The 15,488-nt window shown below is 46.3% G+C and overlaps 1 protein-coding gene across 2 annotated transcripts in view; it reads right to left on the reverse strand.

Annotated features, from left to right (window-relative positions):
• The window catches only part of RNFT2 (ring finger protein, transmembrane 2), a 62,804-nt gene that overhangs the window by 32,624 nt on the left and 14,692 nt on the right, over nucleotides 1–15,488 (reverse strand). For both annotated transcript variants that reach the window (XM_010828552.1, XM_010828553.1), the window contains exons 6-7: nucleotides 13,620–13,720; nucleotides 10,313–10,466 (exon numbers count right to left, since the gene is read on the reverse strand). In XM_010828552.1, coding sequence (XP_010826854.1) covers nucleotides 10,313–10,466; nucleotides 13,620–13,720 — 255 coding nt within the window. The remainder of the gene's footprint in view (nucleotides 1–10,312; nucleotides 10,467–13,619; nucleotides 13,721–15,488) is intronic.

Genomic DNA, 15,488 nt, shown 5'->3' on the forward strand with positions numbered 1-15,488 from the left:
ATGGACATGAGTTTGAGCAAGCTCCAGGAGATAGTGAAGGACAGGGAAGCCTGGTGTGCTGCAGTCCATAGGGTCTCAAAGAGTTGGACACGACTGAGAGAATGAACAACAGCAACAACAATGTACATATATGTACAGCCAAATCGCTTTGCTGTACACCTAAAACCTAATACAATATTGTAAATAACTATACTTAAAAAAGAATAACTAGCCAGCAATCACTTGACCTGTGTTATTTTAATTATCCCTCACAACAGGGTTGTGAGGTAAATCCTGATACTCCCATTTTTAAGAAGGGGATGTTGAGGGTCAGTGAAGTTAATCAGGGTCCTAGAGGTCCTGTTCAGTTCAGTTCAGTCGCTCAGTCGTGTCCGACTCTTTGTGACCCCATGAACTACAGCACGCCAGGCCTCCCTGTCCATCACCAACTCCCAGAGTTCACTCAGACTCACGTCCATCGAGTCAGTGATGCCATCCAGCCATCTCATCCTCTGTCGTCCCTTTCTCCTCCTGCTCCCAATCCCTTCGGCATCAGAGTCTTTTCCAATGAGTCAACTCTTCGCATGAGGTGGCCAAAGTACTGGAGTTTCAGCTTTAGCATCATTCCTTCCAAAGAAATCCCAGGGCTGATCTCCTTCAGAATGGACTGATTGGATCTCCTTGCAGTCCAAGGGACTCTCAAGAGTCTTCTCCAACACCACGGTTCAAAAACATCAATTCTTCGGCGCTCAGCCTTCTTCACAGTCCAACTCTCACATCCATACATGACCACTGGAAAAACCATAGCCTTGACTAGATGGACCTTTGTTGGCAAAGTGATGTCTCTGCTTTTCAATATGCTATCTAGGTTGGTCATAACTTTTCTTCCAAGGAGTAAGCGTCTTTTAATTTCATGGCTGCAATCACCATCTGCAGTGATTTGGGAGCCCAAAAAATTAAAGTCTGACACTGTTTCCACTGTTTCCCCATCATTTCCCATGAAGTGATGGGATCAGATGTCATGATCTTCGTTTTCTGAATGTTGAGTTTTAAGCCAACTTTTTCACTCTCCTCTTTCACCTTCATCAAGAGGCTTTTTAGTTCCTCTTCACTTTCTGCCGTAAGGGTGGTGTCATCTGCATATCTGAGGTTGCTGCTGCTACTGCTAAGTTGCTTCAGTGGTGTCCGACTCTGTGCGACCCCATAGATGGCAGCCCACCAGGCTCCTCCGTCCCTGGGATTCTCCAGGCAAGAACACTGGAGTGGGTTGCCATTTCCTTCTCCAATGCATAGAAATGAAAAGTTAAAGTGAAATCGTTCAGTCGTGTCCGACTCTTAGTGACCCCATGGACTGCAGCCTACCAGGGTCCTCCATCAATGGGATTTTCCAGGCAAGAGTACTGGAGTGGGGTGCCATTGCCTTCTCTGTATCTGAGGTTAGGTCTACTCTAATCACACGAGCCCTTTGAAGGCAGAAGGGTAAGTTACAGATACACGAAGCACAAGAAGGATTCCATTCTGGCTTGAAGATATAGGAGGCCATGGGAATAGCCCAGAATGTGGTTTCTGGGAGTTGAGGGTGATCCCCAGCCAAGAGCCAGGAAGAAAATGGGGATCTCAGTACTATAATCACATAGAACCTTGTTCTGCCAATAACTAAATAAGACTGGAAGTCAATTCTGCAGAACCTCCAACAGGAGCACAGCCTGGCCAACACGTTGACTCTGACCTCATGTGACCCTATACAGAGAACATGGTCAAGCCCACCTGGCTTCTGACCTACAGAACTGTGAACTAACAAATGGGTGTTTTTCAGCCACTGAGTTGGTGGTAATTTCTTAGGCAACAGTTGAAAACTAACAAGGGTAGGGACTACTGTGATCTCATTTTACAGTTGAGGAAGTGAAAGTCTGCAGGGTGATACAGCTGGTAAATGGCAGAGGGCTTCTCAAACAGGAGTTGAACCCAGACAGTCTGGCTTTTAACCATTGTGCTGTGTTCTCCATTTGTATTTGTCTATAACAATCTCCAACACAGATAGTGTAGTTGTTTTGAAAAGCAAGGTGGGAGCTATGTATAGAATATAACTGTTTGAAGAATGAACTTGTGGTTCATTAGAGAATGAACTTATGGTTGCCAGGGGGGAGGATGACGGGAAGGGATAGTTAGGGAGTTTGGAATGGGCATGTACACACTGCTATATTTAAAAAGGATAACCAACAAGGACCTACTGTACAGCACAGGGAAGTCTGCTCAGTGTTCTGAGGCAGCCTGGATGGGAGGGGAGTTTGGGGGAGAATGGACACATGTATATGTATGGCTGAGTCCCTTTGCTGTCCACCTGAAACTATCACAACATTGTTAACTGGCTGTACCCCCAAGTTTAAGAAAAAGAATATTACTGTGTGCATATATAAAGTAGGAAGAACATACACATTGGTCAGCTTGCATGTGGCAGAGTAGCTATAAAAAGATTCAAGGATTGTATGATTATTTCCCAGGAGGAGAAATGGGTGTCTGGGGGATGGAGAGGGAAGGAGACTTTTCACCATATATTGTTTTGACTTCTGAACTCTATGATTATATAACCCATTTAAAAAATGGTGTCCTCAATAATGAGAGGAATGGGGGAAAAGTTGAGAGCCATCTGAATAGATGGAAAAAACATTCTCAAAAGGACTCAGAATGACAGATAAACTGGTCTGTAGGTGTATTAATTTCCTAGGGCTGCCATAACAAAGATGGAGGGCTTATACAACAGAAATTTATTTTCTTACAGTTCTGGAGGCCAGCAGTCTGAGATCAGGGTGTGAGCAGGGTTGGTGCCTTTTGAGGGCTGTAAGGGCAAGGCCTGCTTCCTGCCTCTCTCCTTGGCTTATAGATGGCCGTCACCTTCCTGTGTCTCTATGTTGTCTTTCCTCTGTGTGTGTCTGGGTCCTAATTGCCTTTTTATAAGGACACTGGTCATATTAGACTAGGGCCCACCATAATGGCTTCATTTTAACTTCATTACCTATTTAAAGACTCTATCCAAATACAGCCACATTCTGATGTACTAGGGCTTCGGACTTCAATATATGGATTTAGTGAAGGGACACATTTCAGTCCATAAAATGAACATTTAACCCAGGGTTTCTCAACCCTGGCACTCAACACTGGGGACTGGATAATCCTTGGTCTCAGGGCATTGTCCTGTGCTCTGTAGAATGCTGAGCAGCATCTTTGCTCTCTACCTACTGAATGTCAATACCATCCCCCCGCCCAACTCCATTATAACAATCAGAGATGTCTCCCGAGGGACTTCCCTGGTGGTTCACTGGTTATGAATCTGCCTTGCGATGCAGGGTACGTGCGTTCAATCCCTGGTCAGGGAACTAAGATCCCACATGCCATGGAGCAACGAATCCCACGCACCACAACTACTGAGGCTGAGAGCTCCGGAGCCCATGGGCCACAACTAGAGAATCTGTGCACCCCAATGAAAGACCCTGCATGCTGCAACTAAGACCCAATGTAGCCAAATTAATAAATATTTTTTAAAAAATCTCCAGAAATGACCAAATGTCCCCCTAGTTGGGAACCCCTTCTAGCCCAGCTGTGTGGGCAGCTGGGCCAAGTACATCTGGCTCATCGAGAAGTTCTGCACTTTCATACACAGAATCATGTACTGTGAGAACCACAGCTGAGACCTAGGAACCCAGCCCTGCCCTGGTGGAGACCTGCGTCTGCTTAGGAGGGGAGTGGAGGGGAATGATTGACCTCCAGGAGGGAAGGTGATTCAATCAATGGGAAACCACTCTGAAAGCAAAAGTGCTGGGTTCAGGGCCCAGAAAACAGAGGATTTTAATGGCACCAAAAGCCTCATGAATCCTCTCGTCTCTCACATCCAAGAAAAGCACCTTTCCTGCTCTTGTGGGCTCTCCCCTGTACTTAGAGACAAACCACCAGGCTGAAAGCTCGTGGAATCTTGCCCTCTGGAAACCTCTTATCCGGGGGCTGGCTATCCAGACTGCACTAGGAGTCGGTTATGATGATTTCAGACACGGGAAGGGCTTTCTCTTTCCTGTTCTGATGGGAAAAGACAGGAAGTTGGTCACGTGCTGTGTTCTTTGGAGAAAGAGCTTGGCTAAACTTTTCCTCGTTTCTGACATAGCTAGTCCTATTAACCATCCAGCAACTGGATACCCACTCTTCTACCTTCTGATAACCTTAACGGGATAAAAATGACCATTTCAGACATGAGGAAGCTGAAGGCTCCAAAGAGTGAGGTCACCCGTCCAAGGTTGCATAGGCAGTAAGTGTCTGGAAATCAGGATTGGAATCCAGGTTTGCTGACCCTACAACTTCTCATCAGCTCAGCACTGACTCAGCTGTCAGTAGATGTCAGTTCTGCAAGTACTTCCTCTACCCATGCATGAAGTCGCTTCAGTCATGTCCAACTCCGCGACCCCATGGACTGTAGCCCACCAGCTTCCTCTGTCAATGAAATTCTCCAGGCAAGCATATTAGAGTGGGTTGCCATGCCCTCCTCCAGGGGATCTTCTCAACCCAGGGATCAAATCTGGGTCTCTTACATCTCTTGTATTGGCAGGTGAGTAATTTACCACTAGTGCCACCTGAGAAGCTGGTAACTAGGTTTGGGTTAGGTTAACACAAAAGCAAGTTTTACTCGCAGAGAATAAGGGAGTGCATGAAGGCAAGGAAGGTGTCTTACTCATTTTTATATTCTCAAGGTCTAGCACTGCCTCTTTAAGCAAATAAGTTCCAAATATGGCAGTGGGACTGAAGACAGAAAGGGGAGGTGGTTGAAAAGAACTCTACGTGGGGGAAGCAGCAGACCTGGTTTTAACCTCCCAATAGGAATTTAACATGAGGCTCTTCATTCAGCCCATAATACCCAAGGTGTGTTTCCTGCATCAAGACAGACCTGATAGTCCTCGTCCTTGTGAGTCTATACTCGAGTAGCAGAGGTAAAAAAATAAACACAATTCAGTCATTTCAGATACTGGTACATGCTACAGGAAGAAATAGAATGGTGATGGGATAATGCAGGCCGGGGACCACCACTCTGAACAGAGTGGTCAGGGAGGTGACAGACTCTCAGAGGAAGTTACAGTGGAGTGACACTTGAATGATGGGAATGGGACAGCCATGGAAACATAGGGAAAAACCTCCACAGGCAGAGGGAGCAGTTAAGTGCAAAGGGCCTGAGAGGGAAGGTGCTGGCTGGCCCAGGGTGAGCAAGGGAGAGGAGAAGGTCATGGCTGATGAGGTCAGAGAAGTGGGTGGCAGTCTGACTGGGCAGGGCCTAGATGTATGGGTTGTATAAGTTATCTAGATTTACGATGGTAAGTGGCTGCTCTAGTCAGCCGGCCAGGGTGATGGTTTGGGGCTGAGGTTACAGATGGGTGGTCATCATTGTTAACCCCACCTCCCTTCTTGGGTGGCCAATGAGCCTGGAGATCCTGGGAGGCCCAGGTGTGAAAAGATCCTGGACAGACTCTCTGGTGTCTGGAGGCATGTGGGGGGATCAGTGGCTCATCCGGCCTCACACATCAGGGACCGTGGGGCCATCAGGCAAATCCAAATTCCAGAAGCCCTTCCAATACAATGATTATAATATTAAAAACCAACCCACGCTCTCAGTGGACGGCGTGGAGGTGCAGGAAAGAGCATCTGTGTTGTGAGCCATTAGGGTCCCTGACAGATGTGTGCCTTCCCCTCCCCTCACCAGCTGCAAATGAAGACCCATCCTTTTCTTCTGCCCAGACAAGGATTGATGAGGATTCGGGAGAGCACTCAGACAAGCAAGGAAAGGCTGCGAACCTTTTCCAAGCCTGCAATTTATCTTGAGGAGACTATTCACATCACTCCTTACAGGCTGGATTCTGCTCTGACCTGGCACATTAATCTCGCCGAATAAAATAATAATAATCAGAAAAAGGGAGTTGGATAGTTGCCAGGGAGGCATTAATAACTGTCGCCCACACCTCGGCGGTGCAGAGAAGGGGTGCCGAATCCAATCCCCGCCCCCTGACCCCCAGCAGTGCCCGTCAAAGAAGAAGGAAGTGAAGAAAACTTTGCTTGAACCTTGGGGGGATTTTCTAGAGATGGTGTATGGGGACATCATTCCTCAGTCAACACAGGAATTTCCCCAGGCAAATGCAGAGAACTTCCCTGGGAGGGAGTGTGGTCTAATGATTCAGAGCGATCCTGGAATCAGACTGCCTGAGTTCAAATCCCCACACAGCCATATATAAGCTGCGTGACCTTGGGCCTCCTCTTAACCTCTCACTGGGTTTGTTTTTTCCTCTGGAAAACAGGGATAAAACTAGCACCTGCTGGGAACGTAAAATGGTATAGCCGCTATGGGACATAGTGTGGCGGTTCTTCAAAAAGTTAAACACAGAATTACCATATGACCCAGCCATTCCACTCTTAAGTATTACCCAGAAAAACTGTTTAGAGAGATCCTTCTGCACAAATGTTCAAAGCACCACTATTCCTGATAGCCAAAAAGTCGAAGCACCCTGAATGTCTGTCAATAGATGAATGGATAAACAAACGCTGGTCTCTACACACAATGGAATATTATTCAACCATAAAAAGAAATGAAGTGCTGACATCTGTTACAATGTGGATGAATCTTGAAAATAAGATGCTAAGGGAAATAAGCCAGACATAAAAGGTCACAAAATGTATGATTCCATTTATATGAAATGCCCAGAAAAGGTAAATACATACAGACACAAAGCAGATTGGTGGTTGTCAGAGGGAATGAGGAGTGACTGAATGCGTATGAGGTTTCCTTCTGGGGTGATGAAAATGTCTTAAAATTAGATAGAGATGATGGTTGCCAGTGAATGTACTGAATGTCACTGAATCACACACTTTTAAATAATTACTGGTTAATTTTATGTTATGTGAATTTTACCTCAATTTTTAAAAACCCACAAAACAACAGCACTTGCCTTCTAGAACAGATGTCAGAGGAAAATGAATTAGAGCCAGGCCTGGCCCACATGAAGGCCTGACTCCGCATCAGCTGCTCCTACTGCCATGGGCATTATTATACTGGGGTTTGCAATCTCCGGCAAGTTATTTAACTCAGTGTCTGCTCCGTGCATGCAAGGAGATATAAACAGTATCGACCTACCAGGATTGTTAAGATTAAACAAGACAATGTCTTCAGCAGACTATCAACTCCATGAGCATGTGGATTTTTGTCTACTTTGTTCACTGATACACCCCTGTGCTTAGAACAGTGCCTGGCACACAGCTGGCATTTAGCAACTGTTCTTGAACAAACGGCAGTGCTTAACTTAAACACGGCCTGGTTCCTGGTGGTTGCTCAGCAATGTTTAAGTTGTATGTATTACTATTGGTCTGGCGGCTGTAGTTTTTGAAGGCCCCTGCGTGTTCCTTTCTAGCACAGGGAAGTGAGTACTACTTTGCCTTGCAGATTTTGGTGTTTTCACAACAGGGTGTCTGGACATCTACCAGACATGAGAAGTATGAGCTGAGCTGACAACGGAGTCTAAGCTCTCACTGCAGTTACAAGAGGAGGTGATGAGAATCAGTGTAGCTAGCTAGACTATCAACTCATCAACTCACCCATCCATCTACCTACCTGTCTGTCCATCCTTCTAAATCTCCATCCAAATATCCATCCATCCATCCATCTAAATCTCCATCCATCTATCCATTCAAATCTCCATCCATCATCTAAATATCCATCCATCCATTCACATATCCATCCAACATCCAAATATCCATCCATCCATCTATCCACACAATCACTTGACTATCCATCTCTCCACATATCCACCAACCTTTCCAGCTATAGATTCAATTCATCCATTTACCTATATAGCCATTCATCCATCCATCTACTCTGCATATCTACATACAATGAACATTTCTGAGTGCATATCAGATGCTGGTGATCTATCAACAAAGAAACCAAATGCATTCATTTCCTGTTGTCACAGAGGTTACAGTTGAGCAGAGCAGGCAGACAATTAAACAAGCAATTACGGTCAGAGTGGTGAGTGCTGGAACGGGGGAGAACAAGGCGTTAGGACAGCCCCAGCAGGGGCTCCATCCCTCATCCAAAGGGCAGGCGGATGTCTAAGAGGCTGTGATCTGCAGGAGGAGCGTGAATTGGTTGAGACAAGAAAGGAAAAAGGTCTTTGATATAGAAGGATCAGTGGGTAGGAGAAAGGGTAGCACAGAGCCGGTTCTGGAAGCTGTATGGGTTAGTTACTTAGCATCTCTGTGTTGAAGGTTTCTCATGTGGAAAATGGGATAAGAGCATCTGCCACATGTCAGATTGGGACTAGCTGGTGTATGGAAAGAAATGAAAGAAGTAGGGTCTGGTCTAGAGGAAGCACAGGTTCCTCGTCTGTGGATTCAGCCAATCTCACATAGAAAATCTAAGGATGTGGGACCATGGATGCAGGAGGACAACTGTAAGTGGCTTGAGCATCCACGGATTCTGCTATCTGAGGAAAATCCGGGAACCAACCCGTCACAGATACTGAGGGGTGACTATACTCAGCTTTTCATCTGGCAAGAGTTGATCATAATCTCTCTCTCTCTCTCTCTCTCTCAGAGGGGTGCTGAGAGCCTTACACAAGTCAAGACATAGAAAAGAATCTAGCAAGAAGCAGAAGGTATTAGGTGATGAGAGACCATCCTCTGCCTGTTTTCCTTATCTTCCTCCCCTAGCTACTTTGAGGCAGAGCTTGGGCCCTGAAGCTGAAGTTCTGGGCTGGAGTCCCAATCCTTACCACATAACAGCTGCTTGTCCTTCCGTCTCATCACCAATGAGAGAAATAGTATCTCCCTGGGAGGAATTGAAGAGGCTACAAAAGGAATTCATACATAAAGTGCTCTTAGACCCCAATTTGATTCCTGGGTCAGGAAGATCCCCTGAAGAAGGGATAGGTTACCAACTCCAGTATTGTTGGGCTTCCCTGGTGGCTCAGATGGTAAAGAATCTGCCTGCAATGTGGGAGACCTGGGTTCAAGCCCTGGATTGGGAAGATCCCCTGGAGGAGGGCATGGCAACCCACTTCAGTATCCTTGCCTGGAAAATTCCCTGGACAGAGGAGCCTAGCGGGCTATAGTCCATGGGGCTGCAAAGAGTCGGACACGACTAAGTGACTAAGCACAGCACAGTCTCAGGTTCACAGTCGGTGCTCAATAATTGCAAGCCACTGTTATTCCAGGCTGTCAGTGTTGAGCCAGCTTCCTCACATGCCTGGATTCACATCTCCTGCCTTCCACAAAGTGTCACAAATGCTATGAAGGAAAAGGCTCAGGGCATCTAGAAGTAACTGAACCCAAGGAGGGAGTCGTGGAACTCTGTTTTGTGGCTGGTTGATGAGAAGCACAGGTGACAACCTGGGGCTTGGGACTGGCCATCTGAAGGGACAGGAGACATCTGGTGGGACTAAGCCCTTCTCCCGTGGGATCTGATACTATCTTGAGGTGGATGGTGTCAGAACTAGATAAACTGCTGGACACCCAGCTGGTGTCAGAGAATTACATGATGTGTGGAAAACCCGCATGTCTGGTGTCAGAGGTAGTGAGCATGTGTGTGTACAGGAGAAACACAACAGTGTGTTTTTCCTACACACCTGGCCAGTGATTTGACCAGCTGTCACTGAAAACGAATGGTCAATTCCAACTTGTTCTTCTGCCAACCAAGGCCTGGGACAAATTTTGAGCTTTCTGACCTAATGATGATGTCTCTTCCTAACAGTGCCCAGTTCTCTGAATTACAATGATTATCCCCCAAGATCTCTTCATACCAACACCTGCTGCAGACCTTTCCCTGAGATGACACTGCAAAGAATCCTTGTCACCAGTTCTCTTCCTCCAGCCATGGCAGGCATCACTCATAGATCACAGAGTTCTTTCCTCCTGAGCCTCAGTTACCCCTACAGAACATGCCACAGAAGCCACGAAGAGTGAGACCTGTGAGAGCCACCCTTCCCTGGGAAAAGCAGGACCCAGGGCATGTTGATGTGCTTTTTTCCCTTCTCAGGAGAAATTTAGATGAAAACGGCATCAAGGCCAGCTTTGGACAATAACTTAGGAAATGAATGCACTTGGAGAGTAGAGACGTGACAGGAGGGTGATGACAATAAAGAATGATGCGCAGCTTCAAGCAACGATAAGAGGTGGGTTACTGGATCTACCAGCTCAAGTTCTGTTCATTTGATGACCTGACATCAGCTCTGCTCAAGTCCAACCTTTCTTTCTCCAGGAGGCGCACCAGAACCCCTGCATGATTGGTGTGATGGGGGCTGCCACCTGTGCCTACCTTGGACTTGACGGCCAGGATGATCTTGGGCAGGGCCACGACGAGGCATTTGAGAGCGATGGTGATGTACTTGAGCACAAAGTCTGCGATGCCCACGATCCACAGCAGGTCGAAGAAGTCTAGCGTCTCCAGGTTGGGTTTCAGGAATATGAGGCTAGGGGAGGAGTCAGAGTGTCAGAGTGCTCATTTAGGATCACTGGCCCTTGGCAGCTCCTTCTACTCACTCTGGCAGCCTTGTAAATATTACCTGTAGAAAGAGCACTAAACTGCGAGTCAGACATCTGTGTTCTGTTCCTGAATATGCTACTAACTTGCTGTGTGACCTCGGGTGGCTATCTTAACCTCTCTGAGCCTCAGTTCCCCTGAGAGTTAAATGATGAGCTTGGCCTAGAACATCATAAGTTAAAGTCCCCTCCAGTTTTATGGGTCCACAACAGGCTTCACAAGAGAAACTGGAAGGAAGGGAGGGAGGGAAAAAAAGCTGACCAACACCATGAAGGAAGGAGAGACAGAAGCAGGGAGAAAGGTTTTGATGTGTGACAGTGTGCTAACCCCTTTACTCACTGTATCTTATTGTTCTATGCAGTAAGCATTGCTTACCCTCACTTTATAAATGAGGCACTAAAGCTTGGAGAGGTAAGGTAAGTTGCCCAAAGTCATATTGCATGCTAAGCATACAGGCATGAGTATCAGACAGACTTGAATTTGAATCCAGGCTTCTCCATTTTTTGAACACTAGGCAAATCATGTTCTTTCTATAAGCCTCAGTGTTCTCATCAATAAAATGGGAATCTTTCTGTCCGTCCTCAGGTTATTAGTGGGATTCGATGAGGTAATAGACATACTACAGACTCTGCCAAGCAGCACTGACAATGATAACCACATCTCTATGAGGCAGGCACTGTTACCTACCCATTTCGCAGACGAGAAGACGGAGTCACAGAAAGGTAAAGGAACATGCACATAGTCCTACAAATACAAGGAACAGTGGTAGATTTGAACCCAGGTGTGCTAGCTACAATTACCGCCCTCAGTCCTTACTCCACAGTAGTGCTGCTTGGAGTGTGTAATTCCTCTTACCCATCCGTGACCAGGTAAGGCAACCTCACACTCAACTTCTGTACTTCACTCACGGGAGACAGACAAAAAGTCATTCTCAAACTGACCCTGGTCCATGGCCCACATGTGGAGCAGCACTGCTGTCTGTCACCCCTGCAGATGACGGTATTGTTCATGTTAATAATACCTTGGTTCTTTACATCATGCTGGCCCTACTCCACCTGCTGTATGTGTCTCAAGTCATTTCATCTTCCCAAGGGCTTTAATTGGTAGACACTATGATTATCGCATTTTGAGCTGGGGAGTCCGGAGTTCTATGACATCATGGAGTCCACAGTATCTCAGCTAGAATGTGGAACTAGGATTGGAACCAGCACCCAAATTGTGCTGGGCCCCTCGCTTTTCTTTCTGCTGGATTAGAGGCTCCAAGCAAAGGCCACTCCGAGTCTTGCCTGTCCCCCAAAAAGCAGAAGACAGTGCACACAGCCCAGACTGAGTGCTTTCTAAACTCTTCCCACATACTCTGCTGGGCTGGCAGACAACAGTGCAAACTGAGGTCCCCTGATGAGAGCATTCTAGGAGTCAAATGGTCTGTTTTCTTACTTTTATTTTTAAAAATCGATTTCTATTTATAATAAAGATCTTTGAAGAGCTAGACTATGGGCTAAATCAATGAAAACAATCTATTTTGGCAATCTCTCATGATACCGTCAGTGTCCTTCCACATCTGAGCCCCATCTCCATGGGATGCCTCGTCTCCAAGTCTGAGACGCACCCAGGTTACGATATGGGGAGAGGCGGGTGGCCCTGGGCTCCTCTCTTCGTCTCTGCGTTTGTCCCTCCCTGGGCATATCCCAGGCTGGCGGGCTGACTTTCACGCCCTGCTTCTCTTATTATGCATGCATCTCTGATGGCAAAAAAATGAAGATGTGCCATCCACTTTCCATTTTATCCCAGAGACACCAATCTGTTACATTCACCTACCTGGGTTTTACTTCATCATCTTTGTGTTTTTCTGTTGGCTTTGACGCCGGAAAGATGCCAAAGTGTTTTTCCACAGATTGATCACTACATCCACTTATTTCTAAGATACACTATGAACTTTAATGGACGGATACATTTTATTGTCAGTTTTCCACCCCAGTAGCCACCACCACCAAAAGGTACAGTAATTCATCATAAAACAATAACATCATGACATGATTAGGACATATCAAATGTTGCACAGTTTGCCCAGTAGTTTCTGCATATTCTAATATTTGGCCTCTCTAATCATTAGCCTGTTCAGGTGGGTAAAGCAGCAATTAACTTGCTTCCAGTTTCACAAACGCAGAAACTAGGGGAGGTTCAAAAAGGTTCCACTATTTGCCAAAGGGCACAAGCTGGTATGTGGCAGGACTATGACCTTCTGACGCTGGTCATCAGACTTCAAATCTTGGGATGATTCAAACTTGCTTTCACCTACCGGGACTAAGGTTCACTAAAAAGGGTTTCATTAAGCCTCAGTTTCCTTACCTGTAAAATGGCAACAGCAATACCCTGCTCACTTGGAAAGCAAAGTAAGATAACGGCTGTTGGTATCACAAACACACTCTAGACCACTGACATCAAAAAGGAGCTCTATTGCTTTTCCCCAAGCCACTCTCTTTCTCTTCATGTGCTGCCAGTTTGACTCAGCCCTGGTCTGATGAGGGCGCAGAGGTCTGAGCCTGTGAATGTGATCATGCCCAGAAAATGGCACGAGCTGGAAATTCATCCAAGGTTCTGGGAAACTCCATCTCCTTTACCCTCCACCAGGACCTTGATCTTCTGGGCCGGGCAACTAATGCAGCGTGTGAGCGGCATGTTGATGCCTTGGAACGAATTCTCCAAATTGCTTTTATGCAACTTTGGGTGGCCCCAGAAAGTGGTGAAACTGCTTACTCCTCAAAGCCCATTTTGAAAACAGATGGACATAATCTGAAAGCTTGGCTTGAGTTTCAACCCTGTACTAGAGACCGTCACTGGCTAGTCCTTTCCCCTCGTGCACTAGGTGGTCAGTAGAAAATGCAAAATTATACATGCAGCTTGCATTCTATTTCTGCTCAAGAATTCTGCTCAAGGCATGTGTGTACTTAACAACAGGGTAGGATCTGAAGGTTACAGTGTGACTGAGGGCTACTATATCATTCTCCAATGAAGGGGCTGTGGGTCCCAAGTGCAACAAAGCTCCCCACTTTCCCACTGAGGGTCAGACTCCTCTGCTCACCTGTTATACAGCTGCTGGGAACTGAATGTGTAGAGTACATAGAGGGTGTTCCCCGCTAGAAAGGCCAAGATCCACAGGATGACCAGCACCGACCTCTTCTCCTGGAGACAAAGCGAGAGATCTGTGGGGATGCTGAAATGTCAAAGGTACACCTGGCAGAATATTCCAGAATGCTCCCCAACAAGGGGCAAATGTTCCCTTTCACAAAGGTTTCGAGGAAACATGGCTAATGGTGAAAGGAAGAGTGTTGGCATCTTTCCATCCCACTGGAACCCAAGCAATGGTTACAGTGGAGGTAACAGAAATGTGTGAACCTGCTTGGAGAACTATCCAGTCAGGAGGGCACCATGGTTAGCAAAACTGATTCTGGAGCTGGATGACCTGGCTTCAAATCCTTGATCTGCTACTTGGGGGCTGTTCAACCCTGGGCAATTACTTAAACTCGCTGCATTTCTCTTTCCTCATCCGCAAAAAGGGTGCATATTATATCAACTTATAAAGTCATGAGAGCTAATGTACATGAACCATTTAGAACAGTGACTGGCATATAGGAAATGTTAGATTATATTTACTGTTAGGGACTGAGGCACAGAGAATTTAAGCAACTCTTGCTCAAGGGCACATGTTTTAATAACTTTTTTTTTTTTTTGGTCCATACTGTGAGGCATGTAGAGTCTTAGTTCCCTGGCCAGGGATCAAACTCGTGCCCCCTGCAGTGAAAACATGGAGTCCTAACCACTGCTCCACCAAGGAAGTCCTTTAGGGGCACATATTTTAAGGTCCGGTGCCCTTATTCAAAAGTGAGGTTCTGTTAAGAGTTAAGTAAATTTGACAAATGTAAACATTCAGTCGGGCACAGGAGCGTGTTTCAGGGTCACTAAGTGGCAAGACCTGTTATTCCAACTTTACAACCCACCACTCGATTCAGATCGACAAGTCAGAAACTGCTGTTCTAACTTTTTCTGGTATGAACCTTTCCGGACTGACCATTCAGCGTAGGGGCACGTTTGTAGAACTACAGTCAGCTTCGTACACGTCGATGTCAAAGCCCTCTGTGATCCAGACGGTTTCTCTTTCTTCAGACTTGTTTCTGATTCGTCCCCAGGAAGACAAGCTGGGAAACCTTCTCGGTCTGTTTTCTTAGTAGTCTCTCAGCCTGAGAGCAAACCCCGGAAATTTCTAGAGGAAGCGTAGAGCAAGGTGTTCCTGCCTGTGTACCCTGGGATACATAATCAGACCCCGTGCTGTAGATTCTCAAAAGCCTGTCTCTTCCTGGACCAGGGCGGCTGCATTGCTGGAATAAGATGAGGTCATAACTTTCCCAGTGTAACCTTCCCTGTGGTTTCGGTAAATGCTCCAGTCTCCAGACACAGCTCAGTACTTCACACACTGTTACAACACACATTTCCATAGAGCAGACAAAATAAATGCATCTCTATCCACCCATTATTCCAGGAGTGGTCAAGGTTAACAGCCCGAGAAACCACCTCCGACCAACCAACTGCTCTTATCAATGTGATTAATCCACTCAGCAGCCCTTTTTATGCCAATAAATAATAGATTCCAGCTTAATCCCCTGTAAATCCGAACCAAAAGTAGAAGAGAGAGGGAATGAGCAAAGCCCTGAGAAGCCAGACTCTGGAGGACAAGTGGGGTAGTTCTCCAGTAGTAAGCTGAGATCCTAAACTAAGAGTCATGTAGACCTACTGCCACTGAAATATGCACACGTAGGCAAAACATCACCTGAGTCTTCAAAGGGTGCAAAGACCCCTAGAAGCCTATTCACAGATACAGGCATCCCTTTGTCCTTAAAATTCAAGTCAAGGCACCATGAGGATGTTGCTGCTTCTGAGAAAGATATAGCCCCAA

Source organism: Bison bison, unplaced genomic scaffold (genome assembly GCF_000754665.1).
Source record: "Bison bison bison isolate TAMUID 2011002044 unplaced genomic scaffold, Bison_UMD1.0 scf7180017864495, whole genome shotgun sequence".
In the NCBI taxonomy this organism is placed as follows: Eukaryota; Metazoa; Chordata; class Mammalia; order Artiodactyla; family Bovidae; genus Bison; species Bison bison.